General features: G+C 35.2%; 1 protein-coding gene across 1 annotated transcript in view; it reads left to right on the top strand.

Annotated features, from left to right (window-relative positions):
* Positions 1-19682, top strand: part of IPO11 (importin 11) — a 228489-nt gene that overhangs the window by 60386 nt on the left and 148421 nt on the right. Inside the window, 6 exon segments of the mRNA XM_006891505.1 lie at positions 3529-3721; positions 4362-4514; positions 6316-6359; positions 12131-12221; positions 15724-15771; positions 16560-16665. Of these exon segments, the coding sequence (XP_006891567.1) occupies positions 3529-3721; positions 4362-4514; positions 6316-6359; positions 12131-12221; positions 15724-15771; positions 16560-16665 (635 nt within the window).

Below are 19682 nucleotides of genomic sequence, written 5' to 3'. Positions count from 1 at the left end.
CTTAACAGATGCTGATTATTTTAAAGTAAGCCCTAGATTGTATATGCAGTATTGGCAGCACTTAGTAGTGTGCATTTATATGATAATGAATTTAAAACGAAACACATACATTTAACACCATTATGACAGTTCAGTAATACTGATTCCTTTGAATTTCTGTATAGTGTAAATGTTTCAACATGATGACTATACTGCTAACCGAAATGTTGGAGGCTGGAATTAACCCCGAGGCCCTTGGAAAAAGAGCCTGATCTATATGAAAAAAATCAGCCATTAAACACTCTATGAGTAGCTTAATTATTTTAATGCTGTCAATAGGAAGTATTTCTATAAAAATGTTGAAATAGGACAGTAAAAGAAGGAAAAAAGTTCCCATGAGCATACTTGTACTCTTAACACATACATTGACTTGACAGCAACTTATTTTTTAATGATTTGTTAATGGAATCTAAACAAATAAGTTTTTATATTCTCTGATCATGTCTCAAGTTTTATGTATTTACTCTTTTTTTAAAAAAATTAGGATTTGAATGAACATTTAAAGATTGAATTGGTTTTCCATTCAACTATTCTTATCCATTTTTTGTAATAACATTAATTACAATACCCACATTGACATCTTACTTTTCTCATTTGTAGTTCTTATTTCCTTTAATACTTCTTGCCTTTTTAAATTTTATTTTTGGGTCACTGCAGCTCTCTAGGTCTTTGTTGTTGTTAAGTGCAGTCAAGTTGCTTTTAAGTCAAAGTGACCCTGTTAACAGTTAATCAGAATCTTGCCTTATCCTGTGTCATCCAGACCATCTCTGATATGCTTTTAGTCCATCTTTACATTCACTATGTCATTTTTTTTTCTCCTTAGGAGTCATCTTCTTTTTCTTTGATCCTCCACCTTTCCTAGAGTGATAATCCCTTTCTAAGGATTGATCCCTTCTAACAACATGCCCAAAATATGTGAGACAAAATTTCACCATCCTTGCCTCCAAGGATAGAGTGTTGCTGAGATAGATTTGTTGGTTTTTTTAACTGTTTTAAACAGTACATGGTATAATTCAATATTATCCAATGCAACAGCTCAGAGGCATAAATTCTTCTGTCATCCATATCATTGTCCAACTTTCAGATGCATAACAATTATTTGAAAGGACCATTACTTAGCCAGGCACTATCTAGTTCTTCTGGTCTTAGTTCTTCTGTGCTCATGTGGTCCGTTAGTCTTTTGACTAATTACTTCTCTTACATTTTTTGCTTTCCCCCATCCTCCTCCTCTGGTTCTCTCTGAAAGGGAGAAACATGTAGTTGTGTCTTAAATGGCTGCTTGTAAGTTCCTAAGACACCACTTGCTACATACCAAAAGATGATGCAGAAAGTTGTTTTTGTGTTCTATGTAATAACAATTGACTTTGACGTCTTCCTGTCCTAAGGCACCAGTACCAGGATCTCATTCCCTCATAATGTCTGGTTATGATTAATTATCATGTATATAACAGTTTATCTTGTTCACTTTGCTGTATATATGAGCATATTTATGGTTTATACTTTCATGAATATAGAAATATCATCTGCCAAATCCTTGTTTGGCCATAGATACAGCCCTTTTTATTGGTATACATATATTTGTCCTTCCTGTCTGCCCTTTTTACTGGTCCATATGTTTGTCCTGTCTGTCTGCCTTTATATCTGCTTGTAGATAAGTATTTGTTCCTAAGTTTTTTGTAAGTGACTTGTTTGAATCAAGATCCAAGTAATGTCAAATCTCTTATTAATGTCTTTATGTTTTTCCTTGGTAAATAAAAGAACTATTAGTTTTTGAGGTAAAGGTTCATTTCTATATTCTGCTTTTGACTGCTGATATATATATTGCTTAACACATCTCTACCCCCAGTGCCCATATATGTCTTATACATTTGTGATTAACACTGGAGACTTGATAACTTTCAGGCTTTGTAATGTGTGTGTGAGTGTGTGTGCGCTGGGGGCTAGGGGTGAGATGACAGGAATACATTATAGGTGATGATGTGTAGTTTCTGTTGTAAAGAGGCACACAGTGCTTACCTCTTTCTTTGTATAGTGGTAAGATTTATGAATGAGCCATCCTGAGTAGATTTTCTCCTTTGCACATATGTTGTCAACAACATCTTTTAAGTGCCATGGTGTTAGTTCTCAGAGTAAAATGTGCTGACCTAAACCATGGTATTTCAGTTGCTTTATATCCTTGGGAAAATTGAACAGAAAATAAGGAAGATTGAAGAAGAATTGGTATCTTTGAATAAAAGTGTTGATGAACAGTGTTGAGTATTCGTGGACTATAAAGAAAAACCAAAATAAAACTGTTTTGGAGGAAGTGTAGTCAGTGTTCTCCAGAGTCAGGTCTGGTGGAACTTCATCTCACATACTTTGCGTATATTGTTGGGAGGTGTCAGTCCTTGGAAAAAGACATGATGATGGGAAAAGAGAACAGTTAGCAAAAGCGGAAGCCTCTCAACAAGACAGATTGATACAGTGACTACAACACAAGGCTTGAGCAAGGCAGAAATTTTGAGAATGGTATAGGGTAGGGCAGTTTCCTTCTGTTTATTGCTGGCTTGCTATTAGTTGTAGTCAGCTTGATGACACCTAACAAAAGCATAAAGATGTTGATGATGATTGTCTAATTGTTTGAAAAGTGTTACTAATTCTGTTCCTTTTTTAAATTTATTGAGCTCTATAAAGATGATGATGGTGAGATAGTATGATGCAAGTTAGGACAGCATTCAGAAAGGTTCGTAGGGTCACAGTGAATTGTAATAAACTTGATGGCCCCTAACAATAGAAATAACAAAGAATTCTTAAGCTTTTGACAATACCAAACCACAGTATATGCATGAAAGTCTGTATCATTTATTTCTTTGCTTAAATCTATTTTTAAAGATTTTCTTTTTGTATAGCTATACTTTTTTTATCGTATTTACCCACTGTTAACAATTTAAATAAAAGATGAATCTATATTAGATTCTGTTTTTAAAGTAGGCCAACTTCATATTTGTTGTAGTTAATTATTTGATAAGGGTCTACAGGAATTAGTTATTAAATAGGGAATGGTAATAATTAAATATAAATTGAGTCTTTTTTGTATCTGGATTTTGAAATGGACCTGTTGTGATGCATTGTTTAAAGCATTTGCCTGCTAACCAACTGATGATTTGAACCTACGTAGTGTCCCAGGTAGCCTGCTTCTGTAAACATTTACAATGTTGGAAACATAGAGGACAATCCTCTATCCTGTAGCCTCACTGTCAGTTGGAATTGACTTGATAGCAGTAGATTTAGTATTTTGGTTTGTTTGGAAGTAATGAAGTTCTTAAAAGGTATGTTTTAATAGAATATACATTCTGTGATATACCTTAAGAAATGTTATATTTTTATAAAACCACACATATTTTTCCACCATAGTTTAAAATTTGTTAAAAGTTGTAACTTAGAATGTACTTATTAACTGATTACATTACAATGTGAAATTGAGGAAAGTACAATTTCTTCTCTTTATAGCTTTTAGACTTCCTGGACCAGCATCCCTTTTCATTTACTCCTTTAATTCAGAGATCATTGGAATTTTCTGTAAGCTATGTTTTTACAGAAGTTGGTGAAGGGGTTACATTTGAGCGATTCATTGTGCAGTGCATGAATCTTATTAAGATGATTGTGAAAAATTATGCTTACAAACCATCCAAAAATTTTGAAGGTAATGTCTTACTGGTGATATTGTTTTTCCACCCCATTATATTAATCTTAGTGGGAAGTAATTTCTGTTTCTACTAAGTAGTTTTTTTTTTAAATTACGTCATGTTAATTAGAAAATAAATCTCTGAGAAAGGAAAAAAGAGGTAATGGTTTTGATTGTATGATGCTGCCTTTAAAAAAACAGTACAGTGCGTTTAGAAGATCATCTATTTTGGGATAAAAGAAGGTCAGTTAAAATTTAGTAACTTGACATAATAAGTACTGCAATAATTACATAACTCGTGCCATATTCATTTGAGTAATTGAAAGCTTTTTCAAACTTTAAGTGTTTTTAGTTACACTATATGGAATTACTTCGTGTGTAAATAAGTGTGATTCAGGCACAGTTGGTAGAGAGTGAGGGAGAAAGAAGTAAGTCACTGTAGTGTGTTGTGATTGTGCAGCATGTTATAGTGGTAAGAGAGAGTTAGGATTGTTTCATATATGCTATGAATTAAGCAGAGATTATTTTTAGACTTGTTTATAATAAAAATGAAAAAAAAATTTCCCCTCCAGAATATATTACTTTTTAAAAGTTACATAATTATACTTGAATTGATTGTTTTGGCTATATAGGTAACCTGAACTTTTTCTTTTTCCAGATAGTAGCCCTGAAACGCTTAAGGCTCATAAGATTAAGATGGCGTTTTTCACATATCCCACTTTGACAGAGATATGTAGGAGATTAGTCTCTCATTATTTTCTTCTAACTGAAGAAGAGTTGACAATGTGGGAAGAAGATCCAGAAGGCTTTAGTAAGAATTTTGATATTTTTTTCTCCTTCCATAAATAGATACCACTTATGTGACTGATAAATCGAATAACATTATATTTTAATACCACATATATGATATATCTTAAAATGAAAATGTTGTTGTTCTTATGTGCTGTTAAATTTGAACCTACTCAGAGCTGACCCTCCAGTGAGTTTTCAGTGGTTGTAAATTGCAGTGGAGATTGCCTATCTGTATTCCGTGGCGCTGCTGATGAATTTGAACCGCCTGCCTTTGGGTTGGTAGTACAACTCCTTAACACTAGGCAACCAGAACTTTGCTACAGAAAAATAAAGAAATAATCTGTCATATTCCATATACTGTGCCTCTGTAAATTGCTCTGACTCTGGTGAACTATATACTAGGTTTTAGCTTCTATTCATCTTTGACCCAAGCCATAGTGTTATTAGTTGCTTGCTGTGCATGTGAAAGCTGGACAGTGAATAAAGAATATCAATGAAAAATTAATGCCTTTAGATTGTGGTGTTGTAGAAGAGTATTGAATATTTCATAGACTGCCAAAAGAATAAAGAATCTGTTTTTGAGGAAGTGCAACTAGGGTGCTCCTTGATGATTATGAAATTGATGGTGAAACACTGTCTCACATACATTGAGAATGTTTTTAGGAAGGGTCAGTCATTGGAAAAAAGATGTTTTGCTGGAAGTGGTGGAGGATCAGCGAAAGAGAGAAGACATTCAACGAGATGGATTGAGACAGCAGGTCAAGAATGGGCTGGAGCATGGCAGAGATAGTGAGGGCAGGAGAAGACAAGGTCCATTGTTCCTAGGGTTGCTATGGGTCCCTTGGCTGTCACCTTACAAGGAAAACAACATTTATCTCTTTGACTTACTAACTTTATTTCCATATTTGTGGGTGTTTCTATTTTAAAAATGCCTGAACATTTTATGTTTTGTTAATAAAAAATAAGTTTAGTTCATATAGAATGTCAATCATTCTGTACTACGATGTATTTTTCCCTTTTGGTTTTATGTAATATGTAATTATAAGTCTGTAATGTTTTAACATGAAGCATTGAGTTTCTAAATGTTAAAAAAGTTTTTTTTTAAGTATAAATTTAGGCAATTTATGGAGAATGACTAATATTAACTTCTAAAATATTATTAATGTATTAGTAATATGGAGACTCTTAGGATTATACATTACCTCCTCACTATTATTTTCTCACATTTTGAATTTGCAAAAATAATATCTTGATTATTTTATTCATTAAAGATTTATAGTATTAATGAATATAGTAGTGTCACCTTGACTGGACTATGATTTTCAGAGATTGGGCAGTATGTAAAGATGTTATTTACTGATATAATTGACAGTTGTGTAATAATGAACTCATCCTCCATTTTCATATTTAGATACAGTAATTTCTTTTCCATAATGTTGATTTTCATATAGTGACTTAGATTTTGGAGCCCCATCATGTTGATAACTGAAGAATTGGTATGGTGATAGTATACTAAGTGATAACAGATACTTTGGATGTGATAAGTCCTTTGAGGTTTTCTTCATAAAGAATTAAAAAAAAAAGAATTTTAGAATGCTTATGGATAGAGAAGCGCTTGATAAGTTTCTGTGAGGCACACAGTGGGATATGTAGTATCTGGTAAAGATACATGAGACTTGGTGTTCTCGGACTTGCCTTCAGTGTTATATTTTTAAAAGTTCACAAAAATATTCTAATGCACCTCAAATCTTTGCTTACAAATCTGAGATTTTGGAAATTAAATTTCTAGAGAACATCATTTGTTATATTTTTAATTGCAGCTGTGGAAGAAACTGGTGGAGATTCTTGGAAATATAGTTTAAGGGTAAGTATTAAAATTAAAAATTAATAGAGGAAAGCTTCTATAACTCTTGCTAGAAAATAGAAAAAGATATTCCATTGAAGATTCCAAGAATTCTGTTAAGATAAATAGGAAATTGTAATAGCTAGAAACTGTATTTTAGAGAAGTAGTATTTAATTGTGTTATGCACATTAGTCTGAATTTTTCTTACTGTTAACTTTAGATTTGCAAAGTGAGTTTTTCTTCATTTTGCAGTTAGGTTGGGAAGTCCTTGTCAGTGTAATAATCCCTGATGGAGCACTCAGGTCTTCAGCCCACGAGCTGCTCTGGGAATGATTTGGCAGTCTGTTTCCATAAAGATATACAGCCTTGAGAACCCTTTAGGGCAATGCTACCCTGTCCTGTAAGGTTACTGTGGGCCAGAATTGATATGACAATAGCTAGCATGTACGTGTGTGTGAGAGAGAGTAAATAATGTTAATGGTGCTCTTCTCCTATCTTGCCTATTTCTGTTATTGTGAGGCTTCTTTTGATAACCATTTTACTTCCTTCCCCCCCTTAACATATGTATAGCACCATTTGCCATTATAGTTATTTTTACTTAAAAGAATTCAAGATCATTAATTGCATATATGGTGTTTCTCTCTATTTCTCTCTTCTAAAATTTTTCCATTACCTTTAGTAAAATTTAGTGTAACTTAAGCAATTTCTTTTTTTTCCTCTGGACAATCACTCTTTATCTTTTTTTACATTTTAAGTTTTTACAACTTAATTTTTTTTTTTTAATAGTGATTATAACAATTAGAAAAGTTTGTCCAATAGTCAGCATACTTTGGATTGTTGACAGGTAAAAATGTTAGTTGTGCAAGTCAGAATCTGATACCAGTTAAATGGTCACAGTTTTGTCAAGAAACAAGAACATACTCTTCCATGGATAGGAAGGGATACTGCTATGGCTGACAGGCCCCAAAGATACATGATACATGATTGTACTTTTTTTTATATTTGTAACAAAATTTATCTCTGAGGCTTAAGGGAGAGGATCAGAGTCCAATGCATTACAATGCCTTAATGGCAGCCTTTTGGGCCAGTGCCTGCCGTGGGTGGGGTAGGCACTGAATTGATACAGCTGCAATGGACAATCACTTTTGAGCTTAGTCTGTATACATTTCCCTTTTCTGGATATTTTATATATCTTGGATTCTTTTGTGTAGTGTAGTATAATATTGAGTTCATTTATGTCATAGCATGTATGAGAATTCAATTCCATGGTGTATATATATACACAGATACAGATATTAATATTGAAATAGATATAGATAGGAGCTCCATAGGTGGCCTAGTGTAAGGAGCTCTGCTGCCACGCCAAAAGCACATGATTTTAATCTACTAGCTGCTCCACGGAAAAAAGGTGGACAGTCTTCTCCTGTATGATTTACTGCCTCTGAAAACCAGTTGGGGGGTCAACTCTAAGTCACTTCTAAAGGGCTGGTACCTAAACACACAGACCCCACCCTGTTTTGTTTTTTTAGTACATTTGTTCATAGACTCTTAGGAAATGCCCACATTTTGGCTCTTGTGTAATCTGTTTACATTCTGTTGTTCAGATGGCTGGTGTTATATACCTAGGTTATATGCCATTAATGGGTCATATGGTTATTCTAAGAAATCATGGTGCGGTAAAAGATAATCTGTAAGACTGTCCACCGAAAGGTCAGCAGTGTCCTCTTAGAAAGATTTACAACTTCGTAAACCTCTTGGAGGGACTCTGCCAACTCTGTGGTGGTGAATGGTTATTCTGTGTTTAAGTGAATTATTAACTTTCTTTAACACTTAATATGATCCTCAGAAACCAGACCATTGCTTTCAGTTACAAAAACCATACTCAGTGCTGTTGGGTTAATTATAGTTCACGCTTGATAATCCTTGTAGACTTGCAAGGCTATGCTTTACTGATTTTACATTTTTCTCCTCTTGAGTAGCTGGTGGGTTCATAATGCCCTCCTTTTTTTAGCAGCTTAGTTAGCAGCTTAGTGCTTACTCACTGTACCACCAGGTACTTGCATTTAGTTAAAAGAAATATTTAAAAAATTTTTTGTAATAGAAGATGTAGGAGCTCACCTTTTGTTAGGACTCCCGTTTGTATATTTGCAAATGTTGCCCTCTGAATTGATTCTGGCTCACATTAAACCATTCTTTTCAGTGTCTTCTCAATATTAGCATATTTTCGTTATCATCTACATAGTCAAATACCTTTGCATAGTCAATAAGATACACGTAGTTATTATTCTAATATTCTCTGCATTTAACCAGGGTCTTTCTTACATCAGTAATGATCTCCCTGGTGCTATGACCTCCTCTAAACCGAGCTTGAAATTCTGGCAGTTTTCTGACAGTGTACTCTTCTAGTTGTTTTTCGGTGATCCTTAGCAAGGTTTTGTTTACATGTGATATTAATGATTTTGTTTGATAATGTCCATATTCTTTCGGATGACTTTTCTTGGAACTACGAACAAATATAGCTAACTCTTCCAGTTAGTAGGCCAGGCAGATGTACTTTAAGTTTCCTGGCATAGATTGATGAGCATGGGGTTTGCATCTGTTAGTTGAAACATGTCAGTTGATTCCTGTGGTCATATTTTTGCCAGTACCTTCAGTGCAGCTTGAAGTTCTTCCATTTACTAGAATTGATTCTTGTTTATGTGATATCTCCTGAAATTTTTCAATGTCAACCAATTCTTTTTGGTAAAATGACATTGTTTATTTTTCCATCTTTCTTGCTTTCTGGATTATTAAAGATTCTATACCTAATCTATACCTATACAAAAGACTCTCTACAAAAATCTATAGCTAGGCCAAGAAGCTGTTGTGTGAACAGATCAGGGGAGCACTGCACAGTTTAAAATCAGAAAACATGAGTGTCAAGGTTCTATCTTTTCTTAATACTTATTCTTACTGTAGGATTGAGTCTGTCAGGAGCTCTTTTGAGTTACTGGTAAGGAATTGTGCTGCCAGTGGAAAGGAAAGCGGTTTGAGTACACTAGTTGCTCGCAGGAGAAAGATGGGCTGTCACTCCTGTGTGATTTATTGCCTTTGAAAACCCACTGGAGGGTCTGCTATGGGCCGATTTAATCTTGACAATATGCAGCAACAATGAACTTGCAGTCTGTGTGCTCAGCGTATGCTTTGTGAAGCTTGACTCTTTGAAGAGGTGTGGCATCAGAATTACAGGAAGACCTCATTAACAACCTGTGTTACCTTGCAGAGTAGGGAGAACTTGAAAGACTTGCACTACCATCTTTAATATTGATGACATCTAAACATCAAGAAAATACAGGTCCTCACCACTAGTCTGATAAGCAATCTTATGATAAATGATAGAGAAAGGATTGAAATTTTTAAAGATTTCTTCTTACTTGGGTCAACAGTTAACACCCTTCATCATTGGACAAGCCTTTTTCAGAGACCTCTCCATGATCTTTTTAGTTACTTGCTATGCATCTGAGAGCTAGACAGTGAATAAGGATGACAGAAGAAGAAAGAATTGATGCCTTTGAACTGTGGTGTTGGAAAAGAATACTCTTTGGACGCAAAGATAGTGAAGTTTTGCCTCTCAAACTTTGAGATTATTGTTAGGAGAAATTATTCCTTGGAAAGGTGGAGGGTGAGTGAAAGAGTGGTCGACCCTCAATGATTTGAATTCACCCTGTGATTACAGTAATGATCTCAATGTGTCAGAGACAATGAAGATTGCAAGGTTGCTGTGAGCTGTACTTGATAACATGCAATATCATCAACAACAAATAGAATTGCTCCATAGCTTTTGTTAAGAGAAAATCTGTAGAAGCACATTGCCGTGTCTTTTTTCTCTTGTTGTGCACTGTCAAATCAGACCTGACTGGCACAGGAGGATATTGCCCCTCCTTCTCCAGCAGAACATCTGGATTTGAACTACATGCCTTAGGGATTGCAATACAGCCTCTTGCCACTAGGCCACCAGAGCTCCCTTTGCTGTGTCTTCTTCAGTCGAGCTTTTGGTAGTTTTGAGCTGCTGATCTTGTTAGCAGCCACGTGTTTCACCACTGTATCTTGGGCTTCCTAGATAATTAGTAATTTTTTTTATAAGAAGACATGTTTTCTTAAGTTTTATGAGCTTATATGGAAAAGGACTTTTAAATTAGAGATGCTGGTGTTAGATACTGTCTAGTTGGAACAGACTCATAGCTGAACTGCCAGCGAGTTTTCAGAGGCATTAAATCACACAAGAGGAGATTGCCCATCTTTCACCCACTGGTTAGCTAGTAGATTCAAACCGTATGCTTTCACATTGGTAGTGCAACTTCTTACTACTGAGTGTTATTAGTGCCTTAAACTTTTTAATTATTAAAACTTTTTCTTATAAAAATTACTGACATTAAAATACAGAATACTATCATGGGCTCTTCTTTATCTATAGTTTATCAACTCTTTTGTCCCCCCATTGATCAGTTATTGATGACTAGTCTTCTTTTATATAAATGCATCATTTCCGCTAAATCTTGAGTTACTTTGAGGCATCCATGAGATGACATATATTTCATCTATACTTCTGCCAGTATGTGTAAGATTTTTTAAAGTGTAATACACAGTGCCTTAAAAAATTATTTATTTGTATTTTCTAAAGATCTAGTGATTTAGTACTTATGAAAACAAAATTGTTTTTTAAAAAGTGTGTAGCTACCACTCTAACTTCTAGTAGTCTTTGAGTCTGTTGCAGGAAAATACTGCTTGATTCTTAGGGTGAATTCATATCTTGCTGTTGTTGCTTATACTTTTACTAAGAAATGACGTGGTTGTGGTTTGGTTTTTTTTTTTTTTAGTTTTAATACTTTGTTTTCACTTACATCAACTTAGTGTTTCTCAGAGGAGAAATCCTGACGCAGCCTATGATGACCTGGATCCTGTTTTAGCTTGAGACTGAGCATCAGGTCAGGTGTGTTAGCATGTAGGGATCTCCCCTCCCCTCTGAAGTGCCTGAGTGGAACTGCTGTGCAAGTGACGAAAGAAAGGCATTTTAGGGAAAAGCCTTCTTGGAGCTAGGCACAGACCTCGGCTGTGAGCGCAGCAGTTTGATGGTCAAGGGCCAGAGCTTGCCCTAGTGACCCCACTTGAGATCAGCATTATTAGAGAGTCTTCAGTGATTGATCCCTCACGCAGGTCACATAAACAGTAGGAATTATAGCAAAAATTCAACCTAGGTAATAGGAACAAAAGAGAACTCAGAACTTCACCTCAGGTTATAAGAACAACAGAGGACTTAACAACCCTATTCTAAGTCATAGGAATAGGAGACACAGGCAAACAAATCCTGTACCCTACATGCAGAAAATAAAATAATTTTTAATGTATTTATTCCTGGTGAATCATTTACAGTACTTAAGCAGTAAATGAGTGTTGTTCTAGAATGCTTTACTTTTAGTATGCTTACTTAAAAATGAAAACTCTTTAAAAAAATGTAAACTCTTTGCCTTCTGTATTTTAAATTATTATATAGTATAGATGATTAAGTAGTAAAATACATTTATTTGCTATGAATGAAATAATAGCAAAATCACTGTTTTTTCTCATACTTACAGTATTCTTTACAAAAAGTAGTGAGTCAAACAAAAGCAAAACCAAAAAACAGTTCAAGAAATGGAAATATTTTCAAAGGTGTAGCATTAATAATGAGGTTTTTTTTGTTGGTTTTAAAGCATTATTCAGTATAATTAACCATTGATTTTATTAGGTATTTGTCTTTTTCCTCCCTTTCTAGCCTTGCACTGAAGTACTATTTATAGATATATTCCATGAATATAATCAAACTCTTACTCCTGTACTTCTAGAAATGATGCAGACCCTTCAAGGTGAGTTATATTTTGTGAACTTTTAATACATTAATATTAATTTAACATTATTTAAGTACATATTATGTGTAGTATTATTTCTGCATGTATTGGATATGAATTTGAAAGACAACATGCGCCTTCCTAAAGCAATTTGAGATAGGTCTTGAATTAAAAGTTTGAAATACAGTACTAATGATAAGAACTTAAACTAAATAGAAGGCAGTAGAGTATATTGCTTAGGGGAACAGACACTCTGAAGTATGCTCTAGAAACTAGGGGGAGGAAAGGTTAGAATAATAAATATTAGCACCATTTAGAATTGTGACAGTGAGAATGGAAAGCAGATTTAAAAAAATACTGAAGTGAAATTTATGGCACTTTATCATTACCTTTTGTTAACAATTATTTAGTAATTAATAGTGATAAATAATTTGTGCCTCTTCTCCTAAACTAAGACAGTGATTAGAAAGATGTGCATCAGTGTTGTTATGTGGCATCAAGTAACTACAGCTCATAATGACCCTGTATACAACTGCTCTGAAGTCTGCTCTGTCGTGAGCCAGTCTCAGTCTCTGACATACCTGCTCTCATTACTCCAGTTAGTTTGTCAATCCATCTCATCTAGAATCTTTCTCTCATGTGTGATCCTTCCATCCTTCCAAGCATGGTATCCTTCTTTTAGGACTGGTCCCCCTGGCAACATGTCCAAAGTGCATGAGATTGAGCCTCAAAATGCTTGGCTCCAAGGAGCAGCTTGGTTTAACCCTCTCCAGAATAGCTATGTTTGTTTTCTTAACAGTCCATGGTGTGTTTAGTACCCTTCTCCAGCACAGCAACTCAAAGGAATTGATTCTTCTGTCATCTTTGGTAATTCTCAAGCTCTCTTTGCAAGTAATTGCTAAGACCTTGATCTGGATCAGGTGCACATTAGTCTCTTGACTGACACGATTGCTCTCTATCACTTTGGAGAGGTCTCTGACAGCGTATTTTCCTAATGCAATTCATATTTTGGTTTCCTGACTACTGGTGCAAAGAGTATTCATTTTGGACCCAAATTGTTCACAATCTCAGTCTCTTCTCCATTCATCATGATGCTGCCAGTTGACCCAGTTGTATGAATCTTATCTTCTTGATGTTGAGCTTCGATACATATTGAAGGCTTCAGTCCTTGACCTACAGCGAACACTTCAGGTCCTCCTCAGTTTCAGCAAACAGAATTGTGTCATCTGTATAATGTAGGTTGTTGATGAGTCTTCCTTGAATCTTGATTTCACGTTTCTCCTCAGAAAGTCTAGCCTCCTTTATGATCTGTTTTGCATATAGATTGAAAAAGTATGGAGACGAGGTGCATACTTAACACACTTCTTTCCTGATTTTGAATCATCATTGTTATCTGAAGGCAAAGAGGACAAAACTTTGTCTCACACATTTTGGGCATATTGCTAGGAGAAGCTACTCCTTCGAGAGAGACATCATGCTTGGAAAAGTGGAGGGTCAGTGAAAGAGATTAAGGTCTCCATACTGTATGCTGAACACATTATTTGAAAAGCTGAACTCTGTTAAGAAGAATGTAGCACCAGGATCAGAGGAAGATTCATCAGTTACTTATGCTATGCTGATGACACAACCTTGCTTGATGAAATTGAGGAGAACTTAAAGCATTTGCTGCAGAAGTTTAAGCACTGTGGCCTTCAATATGGATTGCGTCTCAAGAAAACAAAAATTCTCACCACTAGACCAACAGGTAATATTATGATCGATGAATGATTGAAACTGTCAATGAATTTGTCTTACTGTGATCAGCAGTCAGTACCTGTGGTACCAACAATCAGAAGGTCAGAAGATGTGTTGCACTGGGAATGTTTCTCTACATTTCTAAGGTGCAGCAGTGTCATTTTGAAGATTAAGGTGGCTCTGATTTGGGCCATGATCTTTTCATTTACTTGCTGTGCATTTGAGAGCTAGACAGTGAATCAGGATGACAGAAGAATTGATGACTTTGACTTGTGGTTTTGGAGAAGAGTACTGAATATCCTATAGATGGCCAGAATAACAAATAAGCCTTGGAAAAGGTGGTGCCAGTGTGTTGTTTGGAGACAAAGATGACAAAACTCACATGTTTTGGGCTTATTACTAAGCTGTTCCTTGGAGAGGGGCATTGTGCTTAGAAAGGTGGTGAGTCAGTGAAAGAGATGAAGACTGTCATTGAGATGGGTAGACACCATGAGTACACCAGCAGACTTGAGTATGCCGGAGATTGTGAAGATGACACAAGATAGGACAGGGTTCAGATCTGTTGTTGTTAGGGTTGTTACCGGTTGTACTTGACTTGATGGCACTTAACGGTAAGACAGTGATTAAGTTTCTATCAGTCATACTCGTTTTTTCTAGTGCTTTATACAGTCAGTAAATATTTGATTGGTATTCTCTGGTTGAATTTGTCAGATTGGAGAATAATCAAAGATGATTCTGAACTGTTCAGTCTTGATCACAGATAAGCAGAGGTTGGACTTACACAGTTTAGGAGTGCATATTTAAGAAGTCTTGGTAGGAGATCTGAGGTTCACAGATAGAACCTGGGGCTTTCTACTATAACTGTATAAAGAGAGGAAAAGCCCTCTTTAAACATTAAAAAAGTTGTCAAATAAAACCTGTTCAAATAAAATGTAAAGAGAACAGTATGAACGTATGTCTGGGAGAAGAGGTTACTCTTTGATGTGTGGAAGTATAATAGAAGATGGAAGGTAGCACTGTCTTCCAAAAGAATAAGTTATTTGTTTGCAGTAACATTGTAAGGGATCAGAGATGAGGTGGTGATGAGTAACAGTGGTAAAGGAGTGACAGAAGTAGTGAATTTCCTGCAGGGTAGGAGATTCTTTGTCTTGTTTATAGAACTAAGAGGTTAAAAAAAAAACAAAAGAGCTAAAGAGATAGATGAAAGAATTGATGCAGTAAGACTTGAAGAGATTGGAGCTTTTGAGCCCAGAGTATTGCTAAGTGGGAGAAGCAGAAAAACTGGTTATTTCCCATATAGAATTGAGGATTGCTATTTCCTAAAATAGATATATAAAGAGAGAGGACGAGGGTAAGGCTCTCTATATATTCAGTACAATGAAGAGATACTTAGAGTAGTGAATGGCCTAATGAAGTAAGGCCAAGTAGGTCATAAAAGTTTCAGGGTTTAAGGAATTCAACCTTTTTTGGGGTCCCTGTGATAAATCAACAAGGGATGAATAAAAAGATTGCAAAACAATTCTGCGGATCAGAATCTGTGAAAAATTGCTGTGTGTTTATGGAACCGGTCTGCTGTGTTTTGTTACTTAATCTGATACTTCAAGTTTTGGAAGTGAAAGAGGAGAGTGCCAGTAATTAATATCAGAAATAACATTATGGCATTTTTCTACTATTTTATATATGATTGGAAAACTATCAAATTAAGTTTCAAATAAAAAAAGTATTTTGCCAGATTAAACAGCAAAGCCAGTTTTATGTTTCTTTTACTTGTGCTTGGTTTTTGTAGGGCCTACCAATGTGGAAGATATGAATGCACTGTTGATCAAAGATGCTGGTATGTTAATCTTGATGATTTGGGATCATTTGTTTTTCAATACATCATTGGCTGTGGACATTATTGTTCTTAAAGAATTGGGATATGACTTTACCTAAAATACAGAAACTATGTGATGAGGAACATAATTTACGTAATCCGAAGTTGCAACATAAAATAGGATGATTAATGCTAAAATAAGTAGTAATCAGTACTGTGAAAAAATAAATTACAGTTTGCATGTATTACAGGAAAAGGCTCCTGAGGAAATAGAATGTGAAAACATAGTATTCATAATATTGAGAAGTTAATTACTGAAGGGAATGGGTATGGAAGGGGGTTCCAGGCCAAAGGAGTAATATGTACAAAGACTTAAGAAGAGAAAGTCCCATAGCTTTTGAATTGTGAGTTCTTTAGGTTAACTGGAATGTGACAGGTTGTAGAGTGCTGGAGAGATGAAGTTAGAGAGAGAGACTTTATTTTATGTGACTCATACAATATCACATCCATTTGGAAATAAGTTAATTCATAATTTTTATAATTTGGCACAAATATTTTTTAAAAAGTAGTACTTTCTCTGAAGCCATAAGAATAAGAAAAACAGTAAAATCATGTAAACAGTGTTTTTGAAATGCATAATAATTTTGCTATTAAGATATTGTGTATTTCCTTTTACATATTTATTTCAAAATAGTCCTAATGCTTAGTTTTTCATTTAAGAACATTTATCATTTTATATTTGTAAATGTAACAACTGAATAAAGGACAAGTATTTGAATTTTTTTCCAACATTTTTTTTTTCTCCTCAGTGTATAATGCTGTGGGATTAGCTGCTTATGAGTTGTTTGACTGTGTTGATTTTGATCAGTGGTTTAAAAATCAACTTCTTCCAGAATTACAAGTCATTCACAATAGGCAAGTATAAAGTTTGTTTTATTTTAAACTTACTTAAGTTACTGAGTTAGATAAGAAGGCATTGAAATTGTTTGCATTTATTAAAAAAAAATCACTGGATAGCATAGGCACTAGCATAGGAAGCAGTACAATTACAAACTTATAAAGATAAGTAAGCAAAACAGTTTGCTACTTTGTTACTTTACTTCAAATATGAATTGTGACACCTGGGAAGATTTGATGTTATATGATGGTTGTAGGAGAAAAGATACAGGATTTCATGAGAAAGTAAAGATAGATGTCTCTGCTGTCCAGAAAGATAATATGCACCAGAGTAGACCATTTGGAGACTAGGCAGGATCTGGACCTGGTGTCGTCTACTTGCTGTTATGTGCCTTTGAATTGGAGCTGACTCATAGCTGACTCTCGAGCTAGTTTTCAGAGGTTGTAAATAAAATGAGAGGAGATTGCCTTTCTCCCATGGAACATCTGGTGAATTTGACTTACTTGCTTTTGGATTGACAGTGCACCTTCTTATCACAAAGCTCTCTTAAAGTGCAATAGCCCAATTGAAATAATATTCACAAAAGGTACCTTCTTTGAGATCATAGAGAGCAAAGTAGAAATTTTTGGGCAAAGAGAGGAGTAGGAGATGGACAAAGCTTTGTGGACACTCTTAAAACTTTTATTGAGGTACTTAATTCAGTTCCTGATTCATAAGGTATCTTACTTAGAAGGGAGCTCTGCTGGCTTAGTAGTAAGGAATTTCACTGCCAACACAAAGGTAAGAGATTCAAATCCACCAGCTCCTCCTGAGGGAGAAAGATGGACATTCAACTCTGGTGCAGTGTACTGCCTCTGAAAACCTACTGGAGGGTCAGCAGTGGGTTGACTCACCACCAACAACTCAGTAGTATGGATGGTTATGGTATTTAGGACTTTGACTCGTTCTTATGTTTAATATAAATTTATATGCCTAATTGGTCTAATTTTAGATACTAAATAAGTAAAATATATAGATGTATTTTAAATACAGTTTATAGTTCATATGTTGCTGTTATTATGTGTTATCAGGTTAGAACCAATTCATAGCTTATCCTTCTGTGTGTTTTCAGAGCATGTAAATCACACAGGAGTAGATTGCCCATCTTCTTTCCAGGGAGCAGCTGCTGGATTTGAAACTCACCATTAAGTCACCAGAGCTCTCTAGCTTATCTGTTGTCACAGGTTGTTGTGTACCTCAAGTTGGAACTAATAGCTGTTCTTCCGTCAGGTTCTCAGAGGCAGTAAATCACACTAGTGGAGGTTGCCCATCTGTTTCCTATGGAATACTCCTGCCTTTGTGATGGCAGCACAGCTCTTTGTCACTAGGCCACCAGAGCTCCCTAGTTTATATAGTTTATACAGTCATATTTAGTTAATACATATTTCAAAGGGAGCTCTGGTGGCCTAGTGGCAAGAAGGTGCACTGCAATCCCAGAGGTTTGCTGTTTAAATCCACCAGACGTTCTGCTGGAGAAGGAGGGACAGTCTTCTCCTGTACCAGTCAGATCTGATTTGATGGTACACCCACACAAATGAAAAATTAAAATAAAATAAATAAATAAATTAGAATAAAAATAATAAAAGGAAAAATTATTTAAAAAGTATATATTTATAAATCAGAAAGTTTCATAAATTGTGTTTAAATTGAAGATGTGAAAAAATATTCCCAGTGGCTTTCCCCCTTCTTCTAAAATATGTTTTTGTGTTACTGTCACATTGGAACCAGTTTATAGCTGACCCTTTAGTGAGTTTTCAAAACCAGTGAATCTTAGGGTGGAGATTGCCCTTCTTTCTCTTGTGGAGTTGGTGGATTGAAACTGCATGTCTTTGGGTTGGCAGGGCAGTTCCTTACCACTAGGCCACCAGAGTCTCCTGAATAGTATAATTCCTTTTAACTGACTTCTGTATATTTGATGTCAGAATTGTTGCTGTGGTGTGTATCGGCCACTTGATTCCAGCTCCTTAACACCCTGCATCTTTAGCACATTGGTCACTCACTGCCATTGAGTTGATTCTAATACATTGTGACTATTGCATTTCCAAGGTTGTAAATTTTGCTAGGAGACTGCCCATCTTTCTTCTTTGAAGTACCCAGTGAATTCAAAGCACTAGACAAGTTCAGGGTTTTGTTTAGCAGTAAGCTAAACACCAAACTACAGACTATGCCACAGACCTCCTTTATTTAGTATATAGTAGTAACATTTTATACTTACATTAAGAAAAGAATAAAAGTCCTATATAGACTCTTTAAGAAACATTTAAATGTAAAGATTTGTTAGAACTCTTTAAAAGTAACTTTGCCAGTGCAGTTATTCATCCATTCAATTATTTAATCTTTTATTCAGTTAAATATTTTTAGCAGTTGTAATTTGTGAGATCTTAGTGGTTAAGATAGACTCTACCTGGAGGACATTATGTTAAGTGAAATATCTCAGTCACAGAAGGACAAATACCGCATAATGGCACTGCTAAAAACAGGATTGCCAGTGGGGGTTGGAAGAACCTAAGATAAGAGGAAATAAATAATGAGTACTGCATTGAAACAGATGAGGGAAAAAATTGTTTAAAAGGAATACATGATTAGGCATTATTTGCTTAACAGTAGTCCGGAACAACAGGTGCATAGCAAAATGGACTGGGGTGGGGGGGTAGGGAAGAAAATGTGCAGCAACAAATGAATGGAAATTCAAGTTTTCTGTAAACTTTTGTTAAAATAACAATAAAAATATATTAAAAAAAACAAAAAGACTCTGCCTTTCCCTTGGGGACTAATGGACCTTCAATGAGAACACTGAAATAAGAAGCTACATGTTATGTGTTAATTTTCTTTAGTACCTGTTGTTGTTAAATGCCATTGAGTTGACTTCACTTCAGAGTGACCTTATGAACAATGGCTATGTCTGACATACTGGAGCCCCCTCTTATGGTTACTTTGTCAGTCCATTTCATGAGGGTCCTTCCCTACTTTGCTGACCCTCCACCTTTCCAAGCAT

Source organism: Elephantulus edwardii, unplaced genomic scaffold, assembly GCF_000299155.1.
Source record: "Elephantulus edwardii isolate Elephantulus edwardi_28Jun2011 unplaced genomic scaffold, EleEdw1.0 scaffold00099, whole genome shotgun sequence".
Taxonomy (NCBI): domain Eukaryota; kingdom Metazoa; phylum Chordata; class Mammalia; order Macroscelidea; family Macroscelididae; genus Elephantulus; species Elephantulus edwardii.
Note: the sequence above shows the minus strand (reverse complement) of the source record. Positions and strands in the feature narration are given on the sequence as shown.